This window comes from Brachionichthys hirsutus, chromosome 11 (genome assembly GCF_040956055.1).
Source record: "Brachionichthys hirsutus isolate HB-005 chromosome 11, CSIRO-AGI_Bhir_v1, whole genome shotgun sequence".
In the NCBI taxonomy this organism is placed as follows: Eukaryota; Metazoa; Chordata; class Actinopteri; order Lophiiformes; family Brachionichthyidae; genus Brachionichthys; species Brachionichthys hirsutus.
Genome location: NC_090907.1, coordinates 539,339 through 558,130, shown reverse-complemented (window position 1 = coordinate 558,130; position 18,792 = coordinate 539,339). Strand labels below are relative to the sequence as shown.

General features: G+C 51.7%; 3 protein-coding genes and 2 non-coding genes across 5 annotated transcripts; all 5 read left to right on the top strand.

Annotated features, from left to right (window-relative positions):
* Positions 1 to 980: 980 nt before the first annotated feature.
* Positions 981 to 3,071, top strand: LOC137901635 (transmembrane 4 L6 family member 19). The gene is made up of 4 exons (XM_068745680.1): positions 981 to 1,157; positions 1,996 to 2,061; positions 2,638 to 2,792; positions 2,861 to 3,071. The coding sequence occupies exons 1-4, from the start codon at positions 981 to 983 to the stop codon at positions 3,069 to 3,071; spliced, it is 609 nt and encodes a 202-aa protein (XP_068601781.1).
* A 1,226-nt stretch (positions 3,072 to 4,297) lies between these two features.
* Positions 4,298 to 8,308, top strand: LOC137901343 (kunitz-type protease inhibitor 2-like). Its single transcript, XM_068745364.1, has 7 exons — positions 4,298 to 4,706; positions 6,091 to 6,258; positions 6,332 to 6,391; positions 6,475 to 6,642; positions 6,775 to 6,819; positions 6,978 to 7,086; positions 7,257 to 8,308. Exons 1-7 carry the CDS (start codon positions 4,379 to 4,381, stop codon positions 7,345 to 7,347), a joined length of 969 nt encoding a protein of 322 aa, XP_068601465.1. The 5' UTR covers positions 4,298 to 4,378; the 3' UTR covers positions 7,348 to 8,308.
* A 1,786-nt stretch (positions 8,309 to 10,094) lies between these two features.
* atg16l1 (ATG16 autophagy related 16-like 1 (S. cerevisiae)) lies at positions 10,095 to 17,377 on the top strand. Its single transcript, XM_068745358.1, has 20 exons — positions 10,095 to 10,265; positions 10,795 to 10,906; positions 11,485 to 11,578; positions 11,659 to 11,764; positions 12,001 to 12,074; positions 12,195 to 12,264; positions 12,860 to 13,041; positions 13,106 to 13,171; positions 13,251 to 13,337; positions 13,645 to 13,704; positions 13,819 to 13,924; positions 14,386 to 14,491; positions 14,581 to 14,651; positions 15,645 to 15,716; positions 16,033 to 16,153; positions 16,228 to 16,333; positions 16,406 to 16,555; positions 16,628 to 16,675; positions 16,881 to 16,982; positions 17,063 to 17,377. Exons 2-20 carry the CDS (start codon positions 10,801 to 10,803, stop codon positions 17,154 to 17,156), a joined length of 1,821 nt encoding a protein of 606 aa, XP_068601459.1. The 5' UTR covers positions 10,095 to 10,265; positions 10,795 to 10,800; the 3' UTR covers positions 17,157 to 17,377.
* LOC137901875 (small Cajal body-specific RNA 6) lies at positions 12,477 to 12,752 on the top strand. Its single transcript, XR_011105723.1, has one exon. It is a non-coding gene; the product is annotated as a small Cajal body-specific RNA 6 (non-coding RNA).
* LOC137901871 (small Cajal body-specific RNA 6) lies at positions 13,991 to 14,265 on the top strand. Its single transcript, XR_011105719.1, has one exon. It is a non-coding gene; the product is annotated as a small Cajal body-specific RNA 6 (non-coding RNA).
* Positions 17,378 to 18,792: the final 1,415 nt, after the last annotated feature.

The following is an 18,792-nucleotide window of genomic DNA, read 5'->3' as shown; positions in this document are numbered from 1 at the left end:
GTAAAAGAAGAAGTCAGAATGTGAAGCGTCTGGACGGCGCCGGCAACGGGCGTCGGCACCGCTCGGCTCGGCCCTAACCCTCCCAAAAGAAACTCCACCCCCAAAGGAGAAGAGGTCGTCTGATGGGGGTAGCTAGCACGATCTGGTAGAAAGCAGGACCACGGGTCATCAGGGGTCAGTCTGGGGTCATCGGGGGTCAGTCGGGTCATCAGGGGTCAATCGGGTCATCGGGGGTCAGTCTGGGGTCATCTCGGGCCGAGGATGAGTTAATTCACACCTGGTTTGTTTTATTATTCAGCATCATAATCATCTTGAAATATCATCCAATCGGGATGCAGACTCCGGAGTCATGTATTTATGATACTCAGGATGTTACCAAATATGGTAGTGGGTGTGTCTTTGTGAGTTATAAAGGTCTTAGCGCCTCAGACTGCTGGATCGTCCCTCAGCAGCTTCAGGGTGAGTTTCTGATCCCGTTTGTCGTCCGACTCTTTTATTGATTAATCCAGATTTATTGATTAATCCAGATTTATTGTTTTTATTGTGTTTATGTTGAATATCTTTCAAATGTTTTAGACAAACAGGAAAATGTATCTCATGTTGCTGGTTCCATTTAAAAAGACGTAACCATAGCAACCTTCAGGTGTCAACGAATCAATTTTAACTAATGATTTTGGGGGCGGGCCGACCCCCATCCGTGATGGATAACAGATCCATTTTAATATTTGTTGTTTTCAAACGTCTCTGAACTTGAAAGTAACCGTTTACGTTCCGTTTCACCGTTTTGTTGGCGCGTCGGTGGCGCAGTGTGGCTCCTCCCCCTGTGGAGGACAGGTGGGGTTGTTCAAATAAAAATCACATCTTAATTTTTGTTCCTATTTAATTCCTTATTAACTGTTGGCCACTCCCACTTCAGCTTGCTGACACAGAACAGCTGTTAGCGTAGCGGCTAACCACATGCTAACCCTCTGACGGTGCAGATGTGCGTGTTGCGGTGTGTGCGTTGCGTCGGCATCCTCCTGATCCCCATGGCGGTCGTCTGCATGCTGTCCAACATCCTGCTGCTGCTACCTGGAATGAACGTCCACTTCCTGTTGGAGGGTCATGTGACCAGGGAGGCCACGTGGGCCACAGGTCTGTGGGGATCTGGCCTGCTGGTACGTGTGTGTGTGTCTGTGTGTGTGTGTGTGTGTGTGTGACTCACAGCTGGAGTCACATGTTTGAAACCCAAGACAAAGGGGGTGGTTTAAAAACCGACCCGGTTTAACTAAGTCCTGGTCTTGGTGTGAGGAGGCGAGAAATCTCCTGGTAGCTCCGCCTTCATCAGCTATTCAGAGGAATGATGGGAGGTCATCATCAGGACGAGTTTAATTCAGTCAGCTGCTGCTGTTGTTCTTCTTGTTCTATTGTTGTAATTTTTGTTGTTCTATTGTTGTTTTTGTTCGTTCTATTGTTCTTGTTGTTGTTCTTGTTGTTCTTCTACTGTTGTTGTTGTTCTATTGTTGTTTTTGTTCGTTCTAGTGTTCTTATTGTTGTTGTTGTTGTTCTTCTACTGTTGTTGTTGTTATATTGTTGTTTTTGTTCGTTCTAGTGTTCTTATTGTTGTTGTTGTTCTATTGTTGTTTTTGTTCGTTCTATTGTTCTTATTGTTGTTGTTGTTGTTCTATTGTTGTTATTTTTGTAGTTATATTGTTGTTTTTGTTCGTTCTATTGTTCTTATTGTTGTTCTTGTTCTTGTTCTGTTGTTTTTGTTCGTTCTATTGTTCTTGTTCTATTGTTTTTGTTGTTGTTCTATTGTTCTTGTTGTTGTTCTATTGTTGTTGTTGTTGTTCTATTGTTGTTGTTGTTGTTGTTGACATGCAGCTGTGTCGCCCATTCAGGTCTTTTATCTCCTGTCAGGAAGTCGTTTTTAAATCCTTTGATCAGTGAAACCTCTGATGAGACGGAACCAACAGCAGCTGCGGAAATGATCACTGAGTTCTGACCCGCTTTCAGGTTCTGGTGAAAACCCGACATTTCCTGAGACCTGAAACCAAAGGATGCTGGGAATTCAGGAGTCAGGTGATGATGACGATGATGATTGTGATGATGATGATGGTGATGGTGATGGTGATGATGATGATGGTGATGGTGATGATGGTGATGGTGATGGTGATGATGATGATGGTGATGATGGTGGTGATGGTGATGATGGTGATGATGGTGGTGATGGTGATGGTGGTGATGATGATGGTGGTGATGATGGTGATGATGATGGTGATGGTGGTGATGGTGGTGATGGTGATGATGGTGGTGATGATGGTGATGATGATGGTGATGATGGTGATGATGGTGGTGATGATGGTGATGGTGATGATGGTGATGATGGTGGTGATGGTGATGATGATGGTGATGATGGTGATGGTGATGGTGGTGATGATGATGGTGGTGATGATGATGGTGATGATGATGGTGATGGTGATGATGATGGTGATGATGATGGTGATGGTGGTGATGGTGATGGTGATGATGGTGGTGATGATGGTGATGGTGATGATGATGATGGTGGTGATGATGGTGATGGTGGTGATGGTGGTGATGGTGATGGTGATGGTGATGATGATGGTGATGAAGATGACGATGATGATGCTTGTCCAGATGCTGGCTCACCTGGTCTCCTCCTGTGTCTGTCTGGTGGCTGCTGGGCTCTGCTGTCTGGTCAGTGCCACTGGTCTGGTTCAGGGTCCTCTCTGTTTCCATGACACCAGCTCCGGTCCCACCTGGGGGGTCCCCCTGCAGCCCCTCCCAGACCGGTGAGTCTCAGGCAGCCAATAGGGGCTCCTGCTGGGGGCTGGACGCTGCTGATGCTGTCTCCTCTCAGCCACACAGGCTATCTGTACAACAGGACGCTGTGGTCGGCGGTGTGTCTGGAGCCAAGGGGGGTGGTCCAGTGGAACCTGGCCCTGTTCGGGGCCATGGGGGCCGTCAGTGGACTGCAGGCGCTCCTGTGCGGAGCCAACATCATCAACACGCTGCTGGGGCTGGTCCTAGGACGGGGTTCCTGGTCCTCCATGGATCGGCCCCCCGTGTGAGATTCGAACCGTCAACCTGTTCAGGTGGAAATTAGCTTCCTTCCTGCGTGGACAAAGTTACACTGTTCACTGTCCCTTTAAAAATCAAAAGTCTTTTCAGTCCAAACAACGTCTCGGGTCCGGTTGAGAACCCCGATCAGAACCATCCATGGATCAATAACTATCCTAACCTTTGATGTTTCTGGGGGCAAACAGGAAGTCAGTGCTTTTCTTCTTCTTTGGTTGCAGGTCGGTCCAGATTCAGTTTGACGTCATGGATCCTGAATTGATGAAAGAGTGTTCAGCACTGATACTTTAGACCCCGCCCACGGCCCCGCCCCCCCCATATACTATGTTATTTATCTATTTACTAATAATAAATAATTCAAAGCAGCAATTTATTATTTTAACTTATGAATCGATAAACTTTCCATCGTGTACTGTGTGTATATAAGTATATATAGTAGTTTTATACTTTAAACGTTCATTTATATTTATTAAAATGTTCCCTTTGATTCGTATTTATTTGATCTCTTTTCTTCACATTCATTCCTTCATTGATTGTTTTGCACGTCGTCAGTTCCACCTTAATTGATTCTGTTTTTTCTATAATAAAGTTCACTAAAGGATGTTTGTTCTTCTGCCAGACATTTGTCTCTTGTGTTATTCTCATTTAAAATATACTTTTGTTTATATAAGTACACAGAAACACAGGTGGGTGGGGCCAGCGGAAGCCAGGGTCATTGACCTTTCCGTGACCCCATTATGTTTGTTGGCTGAAACTATTTCTGATTACATGACAATAGTTTGCGCCCCCTCCTGGTGGCCTGGTGGCCGGGCCTTCACCCATGGGGCCCGGTCGGGCACAGCCCGAACCGGTCGTCATGGTTACACAAGCTGCAGCGTTTCACCATTTACGATGAGGATTTAAAGGATTTAAATGAAGACGTGTCAGTTTCAAAAAGGAGAAACATAGTAAAACCCCTTTAATTATATTATTGATTAGGGTTTAACACTAAATGAGGGCGTGGCTGAAGTCGAGTTCAGTCTAATTATTGTTGAAATAAAAACACAATTTGGTCCAAATATTTGTACAACAACAAAAATAACAAAAACAACACTAGACATGAGCGAAGAACTGATTGGACGGTGACGTCATGCGGTGACGCGGAGTGGGCATGGCCACACTGACCTCACCTGTCGCTCAGGTAAACTTGTGTGCGCAACAAAACGCCGCCGAACGCGGAAGTGGGTCGTTCGTGTCGCGCGGCTGAGAACGTTCCGAGAGAAGCTTGTACTTTGAGATTCGGTTTGAATCCGGTTTGAAGATGACGCGTTCCAGGTGCGGCGTGCTGACGGTCTGGCTCCTGGTCTGCTCCGGGATGGCCACGGGCTGCGAATGGGCCCGGTCCGCTGACCCGGGACCGGGCCCGGGCCCGGCGGGCCTGGAGGAGTGCAAGGCGCGGTGCTGCGTCACGCCGGGCTGCGACATGATCGTGTTCGGTCCTCCGGTGGACGCGGCGCCGCAGTGCGAACTCGTGTCCGACTGTGGGCTCCGGAACCGGAACCGGGAGCGGTGCGACCGCGCGTCCTCGCCGCAGGTCACGGTCCTCCGCAGGAAGGCCCAGGACACAGGACAGGACAGCAGCGGGACAAGTAAGACAAACTGTCCCCGAAAGTCTGACCCGAGATCAGCCGGTACCATCAATACTTGATATCGATTATTGTTTTGTGGGGTTTTACCAAACCCTCTTCAGTTTCAACCTAATGATGAAGGGTTAATTTTCAACTGACATTTTAATTCTGTATTTTATTCAGTAAAGAAAACGGCACAGTTTTCCTTCATGGGAATAATTTCAAAATAAAAGCGGGTCTAAAGGGTCACTCAGGGCCCTGTGTTGGGACCCTTCTGTTTGTTGTGGACCAGCTGCAGAACTTCCCAGACTTGTTCAGCTCTCCGTCTTATCTCGCGTCACGGTCCAGAGTCTGGCCCTGGTCCTGGTCCTGGTTCTGGTTCTGGTCCTGGTTTCATCAGGGTTTATTTAACGTCATGTTATCTCTTTCACCTGATTGGATGCTCGTCTGTGTTTGAGGGCGGGGTCAGAATTCCCTTTTGGGATCGCTGAAGTTGTCTGGATCGTAACAGATCAATAATATCGAGTAGCATGATGAATATACCGACGCTAATAATAATATAAACGTTAACGGACTTGTTCCAGAAACCAAATATTTTTCATCACTTCTATTTGAGTGATTTTAAAACTAAACAGAAAGAGAGATGCTGCCCGGCCCGTCCTGCTGTCTCACCTGTGCAGGTGAACCACCTGGAACGTGACTCGGCTCTTCCTGCGTCTCCGAGCTTTCATTAGAGACGAAGACAAAGCAGAACGGTCTCTGTCATGTCTTTTGTCCTGATGCCCCTCCTCCTCCTCTTCCTCCTCCTCCTCTTCCTCCTCCTCCTCCCCCTCCTTCATCACCCAGACACACCTGTCCAGCTGAACAGTGACAACAGACACCTGGTTTCAGGTCAGACTGGTCGGACTGGTCGGACTGGTTTCTGTCCAGCTCTGATAAAGGAAGTGAACATTAATCATTTATTTACTGACTGGATCTATTTTAGTAGACGTTCACACTTAGAAACAGTCAGTCAGGATTTACCTGGATGAAACAAAAAGAGAAAACCAGCCCTTAACGTGACACACCTGAAGGAGAGACTAGTTTAAACTAGTTTAAAGGTCTGTTGCTGATGGATGCCATCCCAAGATGCAGTTCACTGAAGGAATGTGGGCGGGTCCACTCATTGAAATGTGCCCAGTGATGTAATAGATTACCCTGAAGGGAAGTGGCGGATGTGAAATGCTTCCGAGGAACTTCCTCTCCTGTCCAGGTGTGTCGTCTGGGCTCAGAGTCCAGGTGAACGTCACGGCAGCGCTTAGCAACGCGCTTAGCAACGCGCCGGTTTCTGTGTATCGGGTTGAGTTCTAGAGGGAACGAAGGAAGAGCTCCCGTTAACAGACCAAGTCTTTGTTGTGTGCCGTAGGATCAAAGGACTGTGAGGCGGCGGCCGACGCGGGGCCCTGCAGGGCGATGTTCCCGCGCTGGTTCTACGACCGGGACCGTCGGAGCTGCAGGAAGTTCGTCTACGGCGGCTGCAGGGGAAACGGCAACAACTACGACACTGAGGAGGGCTGCGTGGCTGCATGTACAGGTGAGGAACACCTGCCTGAGCCCGTACAGGTGTGCGACGCACCTGCCTGAAGATCTCCTCTCTTCTCCCGCAGGCTCCTTACCCTCCGACTCCAAAGAAGTTGTTGCTGATGGCGTTTCTGAAGAATACAAAGGTACACGGACCTCAAGGGAACCAGTAAAGGTCCAGTTCGGTGATAAAACCAGTCAGCCCAGTACCTTCATGCTCCCTCTGCAGGTATGTGCATGGTGACCCCCGACCCCGGCCCCTGCCGTGCTGCCTTCACGATGTTCTACTACGACTCAAACACCGGCGACTGCCTGTCCTTCATTTATGGTGGTTGTCGTGGCAACAAAAACCGTTACACCAGCCTGGAGGAGTGTCGCAGCACCTGTACTGCAGAGGGTAAAAACACTCGGCACCATCCCGGCGGGCCCCCGGCGGGCCCCCGGCGGGCTTACTGGGGGCCGTCCCGCTCTGACAGATTAAAGGAGAATTGTGCGTACTTTGTGTAACACGACACCGTTTCCTCCTCAGGTCGTGAGAAAAGTCACGGTGAAGTTCAGAACCACTGGAGTCCAGGTGAGTTCTCATCCCGGTCACGCTGAACCAGACCCGCGGGTACCGGTAACCATGGGGATCGGTACCGACCCCGCGGCACACACCTGTTCTCAGTAGAAACGGTCTAACCCGACCTGTAGAACGTCGAGGTGGTGACGCATGTGATCTTCCTCCCTCAGCCGTCTTCCTCTTCGTCACTCTGGCGGCCGTCTCTGGTCTGCTGCTGGTGACGCTCCTCATCGTCTCGCTGAGGCGTCGCGCTCCGTTCCTCCGCCATTCGTCCGCCAGGTAAACGTCATGGCGTCTGCTTCAGGTGTTCAGAGAAACAACGAGACATAATAAATAAACAGCTGATAGATCAATGGATGAGCAGTTGATTGGTGGATGGATGAAGGACGGGTGAGAGGTTGTGGATGTTTGATGATGTAACGGTCCACTCTTGGTGTCTGTTTCCATAGCGATAAGGAGGAGCTGCTTCCCGGCCCAGATGAGAAATCGTCTCTGGACTCTCTGATTCTCCCAGAAAGTCCCAATCCAGGCAAAGCTTGAGGGCCTCCAGCTCCGCCCAGGGGGGGCCCGCTTCCACCCCAGAACCCATCAGGACCCTGAACCAACTGGATCTGGGAAGGTGTTTGGTTCTGTGGTTGTTGGTGCGTCAGAGCTTTCCTCCGAGATGCTTCAGGTCCCAACCCTCCAGTTCTTTACTTCTGCCTGGTTCCGAGCCAAACCACCTTCAGACTGGAGCTGTCTGCACTATAAATATAAATATAAGAACACAAACAATGGGAAACAGCTAGTTTAGCATAGCATAAGAACACAAACAATGGGGAAACAGCTAGTTTAGCATAGCATAAGAACACAAACAATGAGAAACAGCTAGTTTAGCATAGCATAAGAACACAAACAATGGGGAAACAGCTAGTTTAGCATAGCATAAGAACACAAACAATGGGAAACAGCTAGTTTAGCATAGCATAAGAACACAAACAATGGGAAACCGCTAGTTTAGCTTTGTCTAAAGGCAGCCAGCTAGGAACACATTGTTCAGTGTTTGTGCTAAGCTACACTAGCAGTAGCTAACTAGGTCGATCTGAACAGCTGACCCTCATAATAAATGACCAGAAGGATATTCCAACATTAAATTATTTCTTTGACACCTTTCCAGGTGACGAGGACTCAACTGTTGATTGAAGTAAAGACGCTTTTAAAAGCGTTAAACTGTTCTAAATGTGGCTTGAACTCTGCTTTTCATTCATTAGCTTCTGTAGTTTTGGGTTTTATTTCCTGATTTTAAGTAGTTTGAAATCAATCAGTTTGCTTGTTATTATAAACTTGGAAACAAAAGATTAATTAGATTGATTTATTCATTTATTAGTGTGAGAAACTATTTAAATCGCTGTAAACTTTATTTGTTTTTGGTACTGGACAAAATGATGGCGACTCTGTTCTCCGGGCGCTTTGCCATTAGTTTTCGTATTTTAAGGATTAAACGATGAAATATGTTCTAAAAGTGTCCTGAATGTTGTTAAGATTGACATTTTCAGCCAATGAGGCGAGACGGTCCACCGGCTTATTGTGAAACAGAATTCAGAAAATCATTTCTGAATTAGGATTTTTCTCCTGATGCCGATCAAATGTAAGAATACTCAAATTATTTAAAGGATGTCGGCTTTGGCCTCTACAAAAAACACTAAAGCCTACATTTCCCATGATCCACCACGACCTTTATGAAAGGGGTGGATCTTTGTCGTTGAACTTAAATCAATATATCTGCTCTGATTCTGAGAAATTAAAGGTCACAATTGTTTTCTGTTTTACTGCTAAACTTCAGCCAGTTTGTCAAAACTTTACAAAAAATGATCTGGTTTTTATTTGAATTTTTTCCGCCCATTTCTTTTAATGTCTGCTGAATCCCAACGTCCAGTGGAAGCGCAGAAGAGAGACGGATCCAAAGAAAAGCTCCAGTTAATCAGGAGGCGCGTAGATACAGAAAGAAGCGATCAGATCTACGACGACCTTGGCTGAAGGTCGTCCAAACAAAAGCTGCCCTGTTATTCCTGCTATATTTAGTGATCATGTGTAGAAGTACCAGAGATGCTACACGGTCTGGGAGTCTAATATTGCATCGAGCCAAGAAACCAAAATGTAAACTAAAATGTTTGAAGTTGAAGTTGGTTCAACCTTTGATGGAACTGACGTAAAGTTTCCTCGTATTTATATCAGGTGAGTTTATTCCATTCAGAGCAAACTCTCGATGACAAAGATGAAGCAGATCTATACAACCATCACTACGCTGTCACGATGATGACATCGTTCACGCCTCACTCACAAGCGTTCCTGTACTTCCTGGTGGTGGAACCAGGAAGTGTCGACGGGAAAAGGGGTTAGCTCAGACGTGGGACATTGAGGGGACAGAAGAGAGTGAGGGGGAGGACAGGGAGAGGAGACGCAAGGCAGGGGTAGGGAAGTGGAGGTCTGCTCTCGAAAAGATGATGATTCATATATTTATTAGATAGAATGTTACAGTACAAATACAGGACAGTAGCATGTATTACAGTACAAGTACAGTCACACAGTAGCATGTATTACAGTACAAGTACAGTCACACAGTAGCATGTATTACAGTACAAGTACAGTCACACAGTAGCATGTATTACAGTACAAGTACAGTCAAACATCCTGTCTAAGAGGAGCATTTCTAAAAAGCCCTTGCGGTCTTGTTTCCGTTGAAAGTCCTTCGTACATAAATCATCGAAATTTAACAATACAAATAAAACTAATATTCAATTACTCAATTGATGCAAAATAACAATAAATAATAAATTACTCCACAGATATAAAATAGCAATAAAATAAAACCACACACATAATATGTACAACGTAGGTGGACAAAAAAGGGGGAGACGTGATGACTATCTCCGTTTCTGCCCCCCTGAGAGGAAACAGGGTACATATGTAAATGAGAAGGTTATTGATCATAATTTTACAGGAGGAAACATTTTGTCAGTAGGTCTAATGAAAAAAGATTTCCTGGGTTTGCCTCATTTTTCTTACATTTTAATTCGGACCAGGACGCCTCGTGACTTCTGACGTCATTTCTATAAAACGTAAATCGCCTGTAAAACGAAATCTGATTTTTCTTTCTTGAAATAGTGAATTTATTTTCGAAATCAACGAGTATTTTTCAACAGTCCAGATACTATCAGGAAATCTAATTTTTGTCTGAAGTTAAAGAAAAGAAATCATCGCGTTCCGTATGAAGTGACGTCGTCTTCGTGCGACTAATCCGGAAGCGCGTCCTCGGAGCCGAAATGGAGTTGTGTCGGAGCGAAGCAGCAGCAGAAGCTGATGTCGGCTAAGAAGTGAAAGTGGAGTGTTCGACACCGGAAACACCTGAAACGACATTCCCGAGGCTGTCGGTGAGCCGGACCGGAACCGAGCCTCCGTCCGGAACCGACTTAGATGCTGTAAGTTTTCATTTCCGCCCTTTTCACGGCGCGGCGGACGTCTGGAGCTAGTGGCTAACTTAGCATGCTAACATGTTGAGTCACGGGTGTCGTGTACCGGGACTTTCTGTGTGAAGCCTGCCTTTAAAGGACCGGAACCGTAGCACCGACACGGAGGCAGCAACCGGAACCGGGCCTCGTTGTCGGTCCGCCCGCTTCTGTAGCGCGTTAGCCGGCGTGGCTTCCTGTTAGCAACGCAAGACGAGTTTAAACGTGGTCGCCTGCTTTGTCCGAGAGAGTAACGTTACAAACGGAGTACTTAATGATTACTCGAGTCACAACGGTAACATGAGACGGAACCGTCAGAACCGGGTCCAGCAGCCGCTTGGGCTTTGAATCGAGGCAGAATTCAGAGATCTCCCGTTTCCGGCGTGAACCTGAGGGCGAGCGGGTCGTAGACTGGGACTGTGGTCCAGCAGAACCTCGGTTCTGTAGAAAGACCCTGGGTCACGTTGGCGGCGGTGACATTCCGAGCTGTGTCTGGTGCCAGGTGGTCATGGCGGAGCGGCGGGCGGCGTGCACGTGGAAGAGACACGTCTCGGAGCAGCTGAAGCTCAGAGACCGGGTGCAGAGGCAGACCTTCGAGGAGATCGTCCAGCAATGTGAGTCCATCGGAACCGACGCGCTTTGATCTGCGCTGGGTCCGTCGGAACCGATGCGCTTTGATCTGCGCTGGGTCCCATCGGAACCGACGCGCTTTGATCTGCGCTGGGTCCGTCGGAACCGACGCGCTTTGATCTGCGCTGGGTCCGTCGGAACCGACGCGCTTTGATCTGCGCTGGGTCCCATCGGAACCGACGCGCTTTGATCTGCGCTGGGTCCGTCGGAACCGACGCGCTTTGATCTGCGCTGGGTCCGTCGGAACCGACGCGCTTTGATCTGCGCTGGATCCGTCGGAACCGACGCGCTTTGGTCTGCGCTGGGTCCGTCGGAACCGACGCGCTTTGATCTGCGCTGGGTCCCTCGGAACCGACGCGCTTTGATCTGCGCTGGGTCCGTCGGAACCGACGCGCTTTGGTCTGCGCTGGGTCCGTCGGAACCGACGCGCTTTGATCTGCGCTGGGTCCCTCGGAACCGACGCGCTTTGATCTGCGCTGGGTCCGTCGGAACCGACGCGCTTTGATCTGCGCTGGGTCCCATCGGAACCGACGCGCTTTGATCTGCTCTATCGATGTCTCAGACAATCGTCTGCTGGAGAAGTCGGACCTGCAGGCGGTTCTGTCCGAGAGATACCAGACTGACAAGTACGACGCCCAGAGAGGACACGAGTCCAGGTGAGTCCACGTCCACGGGTGCCTGCGGGGCGTGCCTGCGGGGGGCGCTCTCCTCCTCACGCCCCCCCTCCGTGTTTCAGCTCGGGGGGAGATGCGAGTCGCGGCGACGCCCTGCAGCAGGAGGTGGCTCAGATGAGAATCAAACATCAGGAGGAGTTGACGGAGCTGCACAAGAAGCGAGGGGAGGTCAGCTGATCAAATGTTCCGGCGGTCCAGGCCTGTTGCTATGGTAACGTCTTCAGCCTGGAGACCAGTGTTGGGAAAGAGACGTTACTTCCTGTAGAGAAAAGGGAAGTGATGGATGCTGCAGGAAACAGCCTGACCAGCGTCACTTCCTGTCTCTGACTCTGACGTCACTTCCTGTCTCTGACTCTGACGTCACTTCCTGTCTCTGGCCTGATCCTGAGCCGTTTGTCTTGCAGCTGGCTCAGAGCGTGATCGAACTGAACAACCAGATCCAGCAGAAGGACAAAGAGATCCAGAGCAACGAGGCCAAGTCAGTGTGTGTGTGTGTGCGTGTGTGCGTGCGCGTGCGCGTCGGTGGTCTCAGCCGGTAGGAGACTGACTGATTGATTGATTGATTGATTGATTGATTGATTGATTGTTTGCTCCCCAGGATGTCGGACTACCAGCAGCAGATCTCCGTCCTGGAGGGGGACTGTCGGGAGCTGAGGGGCCTCCTACAGGTGGGACCACGTCATGACATCACACAGATCCATCAGCTGATTGGATCAGTTGTTAGCTTAGCATTCTAACCAGCATTAGCCTCAACACAGCCAGCAGCCGACTCAATTTGAACTTCCTTAGCATCATGCTAGTTTACAGCTAACCGTCTCTAGATGGGACTGCTGCCCCCTGCTGGCTGTTATTGATGACCCCCTAGCGCCCCCTCGGTGAAGGTCGATGATGAACGGTAAAAGGTCTGATTACCCACAATCCTCTCCTGCCGCCCTCTGGCTCCCAGCAGCGCCTCCTCTCTGCTCCCATCATGCTCTAGTGCAGCAGCGATGGACCAGGAGCTGCTGACAGACAGGAAGTGACATCACAGCGTTCAGAGTCCGTACAGAGAGCCTACGGACTCTGTGATGACGTCCAACACAACCAATCAGGATGGAGCGCCGGGCGGAGGGTGGGGGGGGGGAGGGAGCTGATCTCCAGTTTTCAAACTGAGACCTCACCTTTGGTTTTTCAACCAGCAGCCTCAAAAGGATTTTTGTTGCTACGGTAACGCTGGTGTTTATCCAGGACGTGATCGGATGGATGTCCCGGTTGTCTCTGCAGGACCTGGAGACGGCGAACCAGACCCTGAAGGACGAGTACGACGCCCTGCAGATCACCTTCTCGGCTCTGGAGGAGAAGCTGAGGAAGACCACGGAGGACAACCAGGAGCTGGTGTCCCGCTGGATGGCGGAGAAGGCCCAGGAGGCCAACAAGCTGAACGCCGAGAACGAGAAGGACACCAGGTGGGCGGGGGGCGCCGGGGGGGGCGCCGCAGACCCACCTGACCCCGCCTCGTTGCCCTTTCAGGCGCAGACAAGCCAAACTCCAGAAGGAGCTCGCCGACGCCGCCAAAGAGCCGCTGCCCGTCGACCCGTCAGTACCCCCCGGGCCCGGAACCGGAACCGTCTCGCTGGGCTGGACGCCGGGTCTGACCCGCTGTTTGTGTCCTCAGGGACGACGACATCGAGGTCCTGGCTGAGGACGGAGGCAAAGGAGGCGGAGAAGTGTCCCCCAACAGACAGCAGGGCAGAACCTCCAGGTGAGACGAGCGTCCGGCGTCTTCAAGGGGAACCGGACCCGTCGGTGAAGACCTGCAAGTCTGCAGCGTCCCTCGGCGGAGGACGGCGCTGTCCCGTCCCTCGGCGGAGGAGGGCGCTGTCCCGTCCCTCGGCGGAGGACGGCGCTGGCCTGTCGCTCACGTCCGTCCTCCCACTAGAACCCCGAATGACGCTGGCCTGGGGACAGACACGGGGAGGACATTCTACTGGGGAGACGCGTCTTTCTTGTTTTTATGTCGTGAATGAAATTCATTTTGAGAGAACCTGACGTCTGCTTCCTGTCTGCAGCAAGAAGACGGCGGCGACGGCGCCGCCCGGCCTGCTGGACTCCATCTCCAACATGTTTGGGTGTGTAGCTGCGTGCTAGCTGCGTGCTAGCTGCGTGCTAGCTGCGTGCGAGCTCCGGGCGAGCTCCGGGTCGGCCGGCGCCGCTGGAGACTCACGTCTCCTCTTCCTCCTCAGCAGGCGTCGGAGCGCCGGCTCCTTCAGCACGTCGCCTGAGCGCACGGAGGCGCCTTCGGGGGGGTGCGCCGACGTCCGGGTCCCGTCCACGGCGCTGCACGTCTTTGTGAGTATTCCACCGCGCTGAGGTTCACCTGGTGGTGAAGAACCTGAGAACAGAGCCAGGTGTGCAGGTCCATGATGAACGGTAAAAGGTCTGATTACCCACAATCCTCTCCTGCCGCCCTCTGGCTCCCAGCAGCGCCTCCTCTCTGCTCCCATCATGCTCTAGTGCAGCAGCGATGGACCAGGAGCTGCTGACAGACAGGAAGTGACATCACAGTGTTCAGAGTCCGTACAGAGAGCCTACGGACTCTGTGATGCCGTCCAACACGACCAATCAGGATGGAGCGCCGGGCGGAGGGGGAGGGGAGGGGGAGGAGCTGATCTCAACGTTAACCTGAGACCATGATGAAGAGACGTCCTCAGTGGGACGGTCGCTGGGCTCGGCTAACTGTGTGTCTGTGTGTGTGCGTGTGCGTGCGCGTGCGTGCGTGCGCGTGCGTGTGTGCGTGTGCGTGTGTTCAGGACGCCCACGATGGCGAGGTGAACGCTGTGAGGTTCAGCCCCGGCTCTCGTCTCCTAGCAACAGGAGGGATGGACCGCAGGGTGAAGCTGTGGGAGGTGGCTGCTGGTGAGTTCAGGATGAAAACACCTGCGGGGGGGGGGGGGGGGGGGGTCGTGTGACTCCGTCTGATGTGTGTGTGTGTGTGTGTGTTTCAGGACGCTGTGAAGCTAAAGGAGCTCTGACAGGCAGCAACGCTGGAATCACCAGCATCGACTTCGACAGCGCTGTAAGTGTGTGCGTGTGTGTGTGTGTGTGTGTGTGTGTGTGTGTGGGTGTGTGTGGGTGTGTGTGTGTGCGCCCCTTTAAAACAGTCAAAACGATCTGCCATCAGAAGGAGCTGAAGGTATATGTCTCGTGTACACGCTGAGTATTTATTAGTGTACACGCTGAGTGTTTATTAGTGTACACGCTGAGTATTTATTAGTGTACACGCTGAGTGTTTATTAGTGTACACGCTGAGTGTTTATTAGTGTACACGCTGAGTATTTATTAGTGTACACGCTGAGTGTTTATTAGTGTACACGCTGAGTATTTATTAGTGTACACGCTGAGTATTTATTAGTGTACACGCTGAGTATTTATTAGTGTACACACTGAGTATTTATCGAGTCGTGATGACTATCTTCGTTTCTGTCCCCCTGAAAGGTGTATTTTTAGGGCCGTTTTGAAGGAGGTCAAAGAGGTGCATGTTTTGAGGGCGGGAGTCAATCCGTTCCACCCTTAGGGGGCAGTATTGTAAAAAGATGATTTACCCATGTTAGTCCTGTAGGAGGGGGTAACCAGGCTGTTGTTTGAGCTCCCTCTAGTGGTGTGGCTGTGGAGGTGTTTCTTCAGGTATGCAGGGATTGAGGGGACTGAGGGCAGAGCTGCATTGACTATTTTAAATGCCAATCCCATTTTGAGCTGTTTAACCCTGTCTTCTACCCTGAGCCATTTTAGGCTAGCAAAATGTCCAGGAAGAAGGTGGGTCATGGGCCCCAGATTGAGGAGTAGCGAATCAGTTTGTTTTGGGAGGTTTGGAGCCTGGTTTTCAGGGACACTTTGATGTTGGAGTACCAGGAGGTGCTAGCATAGTCAAAGAGGGGCTGAACGAGGCTCCAGCAAGCGTCCGGAGACAAAAGGAGACATTCTGCCCAAACGTCTTGTTCTCTGATTGACCTTTTTGATCACCTGAGTTGCCGTACTATCGCCAGACAGGTGTTTGGTGTGTTTGTTTCAGGGCTCCTACCTGCTGGCTGCATCCAACGACTTCGCCAGTCGGATCTGGACGGTGGACGACTACCGGCTGAGGGTGAGTCCTCTTCCTGATTGGCCCGCTGTTCAGGAAGTGACATCACAGTTGTCGCTCTTTTGTGGTCGGTGATGTAAAAGGTCTGAACCCGGCGACCCCCGGCGGCCCCCGTAGCACCTCCTCTCTGCTCCCATCATGCTCTAGGGCAGCACTGATGGACCAGGAGCTGCTGACAGACAGGAAGTGACATCACAGCGTCCAGAGTCCGTACAGAGAGCCGGGCTGCGGAGGCGGGGCCTGAGTGCTGATCTCTTTTCCTTCTGAGACCGCAGAGAGGCGGAGCTTATTTCAGGTGATGCCTGTCTGTGTCCTCCAGCACACCTTGACGGGCCACAGCGGGAAGGTGCTGTCAGCTCGCTTCCTATTGGACAACGCCCGGATCGTCTCGGGGAGCTACGACCGCACCCTCAAACTCTGGGACCTCCGCAGCAAAGTCTGTACGTGGGCGAGGGCGCCCGAGCTCGCCTCGCTGCTGATTGGCTGCTCATCGGCCGCCCTCTCACCTGTGCAGGTATGAAGACGGTGTTCACCGGCTCCAGCTGTAACGACATCGTGTGCACGGAGCAGTGCGTCATGAGCGGACACTTCGACAAGAAGGTCCGCTTCTGGGACATCAGGTCGGTGGGCGGCGGTCTGATTACCTGCATCAGGTGAGGGGCGGGGCTTTAGTGACCAGCGTCCTCCGTCAGGGCGGAGAGCGTCGTGCGGGAGCTGGAGCTGCTGGGGAGGGTGACCTCTCTGGACCTGAACCACGACCGCACCGAGCTGCTCACCTGCTCCAGAGACGACCTGGTGAAGGTCGTCGACCTGCGGACCAACGCCGTCAGACAGACGTTCAGGTGAGGGCGGGGCCGGGGCCGGGGGGGCGGGGCCGGCAGCAACACGCTCCCCTCTAATACCCGTTTGTTCAGTGCTCAAGGTTTCAAGTGTGGCGCCGACTGGACCCGAGTCACCTACAGGTGAGTCCCGGCCAATCGCGGCACTGCTTGTCCTTCACTTCCTGCTTCACTTCCTGCTTCACTTCCTGCTCCACATGAACGCTTTCAATGCCGGTTGTTTGGGCTCCTCTTCATCGCGCATGCCGTCATGCATGTTTCCTGAGTCTGTCTCCGTGGCAACATGACCCCCCCCCTGACCCCCCCGTCTCGCGTCTCTGTGGTTCAGTCCGGACGCCAGCTACGTGGCCGGCGGCTCCGCCGATGGCGTGCTGTACATCTGGAACGTCCTGACGGGGAAGGTCGAGCGAACGCTGGACCGGAACCACAAGTAGGACCGGCGCCGAGGACCCCGTTGCGTCCTCCAGCCGTCCCCGGGGTCTGAAGGGCGTGTCTGTCTCTCGTCTGCAGCTCGGCCATCAACTCCGTGTCCTGGTCGCCGTCGGGGACGTACGTCGCCAGCGTGGAGAAAGGCAGCAAGGCCATCCTCTGGTCCGACGTGTGATTGGCTGAGGAGGAGGAGGGGGAGGAGCTACGGATCTGAACACCAGCGCGGTTCAGGTTTTAGAAACTGTTTTAAACGTCGTCCAGCCGGAGGAAGACGAGGAGGCGATGAAGGCTTCAGCAGATCGCGATGATGATGATGATGATGAAGATGGAGCACTAATGTGTGTGTGTGTGTGTGCGTGCGTGTGCAACCACAATAAAATGACTGTCGTCCCGTCATACCTACCTGTGAAGGTAAACGGTTTACTTCCTGTCTGACACGCCGGTGAGGGAAGTAGGTAGCAGTACTTCCTGTAGTCCTTCCTGTGGTACTTCCTGCAGTACTTCCTGTAGTACTACCCGCAGTCCTTTCTGCAGTACTTCCTGTAGTCCTGCAGGTAGTCCTTCCTGCAGTACTCCCTGCAGTCCTCCCTGCAGTACTTCCTGCAGTCCTCCCTGCAGTACTTCCTGCAGTCCTCCCTGCAGTACTTCCTGCAGTACTTCCTGTAGTCCTGCAGTCCTCCCTGCAGTACTCCCTGCAGTACTTCCTGCAGTACTTCCTGCAGTACTTCCTGCAGTACTTCCTGTAGTCCTGCAGGTTTATATAATGTAGTCCAGACTCAGCAGTCTGTCTCTCTCTGCTGAGTCTGGCTGACGCGTCTTATCGGCTCAGCGTGTCTCATTTGGACGATCCATGTCCAGCAGCTCATGGAGCCGTCCCAATCGATTGATCGGATCCATCAGTTTCATCTGGTGAAACCAAACGCCGGAGGGGAAACGGGACAGAAGTATTGATGGGCTCGGTCTGTTGGACATTTACTGTCAACAGCAGTCCTTCAGATTGATCTCGTCTTGGACAATTTAAACGTGCAGCACAGAGTTGTCCTCTAAGCTTCGGTGAGGGACGTTTCAGAGTTGTCCCCTGAGCTTCAGTGAGGGACGTCTCAGAGTTGTCCTCTAAGCCTCAGTGAGGGACGTTTCAGAGTTGTCCCCTGAGCTTCAGTGAGGGACGTCTCAGAGTTGTCCTCTAAGCCTCAGTGAGGGACATCTCAGAGTTGTCCCCTGAGCTTCGGTGAGGGACGTCTCAGAGTTGTCCTCTAAGCCTCAGTGAGGGACGTCTCAGAGTTGTCCTCTAAGCCTCAGTGAGGGACGTTTTCCGATGAGGATTATCGTCTAATGATCAGCATGCTGACGCCGAGGACGCGATAATCTCCCGCTCCGACCAGCAGACGGGATCCTGTCCTCCGGCTCGACGCTCGTCGCTGCTCTCAGGTCAGTTTCTTTTTCCTTTATTGTTTGATGAAGGGATTGAAAGTCTCGACTCTACCTGTAGTCTGCCGTTTCTATGGCGACAGATCATAACAGGAAGTCATCTCAAGGCAGGGAAAGACAGAACCCAACCTTTAACAGGCAGAAACCTTGGACAGAGCCCAAGACTCGGTGGGGGGCCGTCTGTCTGGACGGGCTGGGTAGAGAAGGAGGGACAGTTTGACGGTTTCCGTTATTCCTGTTTTTAGAACTTCCGGTAATTCTGAAAAGTCGGAGCAGAAATCTCGTGAAATCTGGGGTGCGTCCGACTCCTGCACCGAGACGAGACAATAAGGTTCTTGATAAACCAGGTGTCTCACTGAAGGACAGGTCTGTGGTCCCTGGTG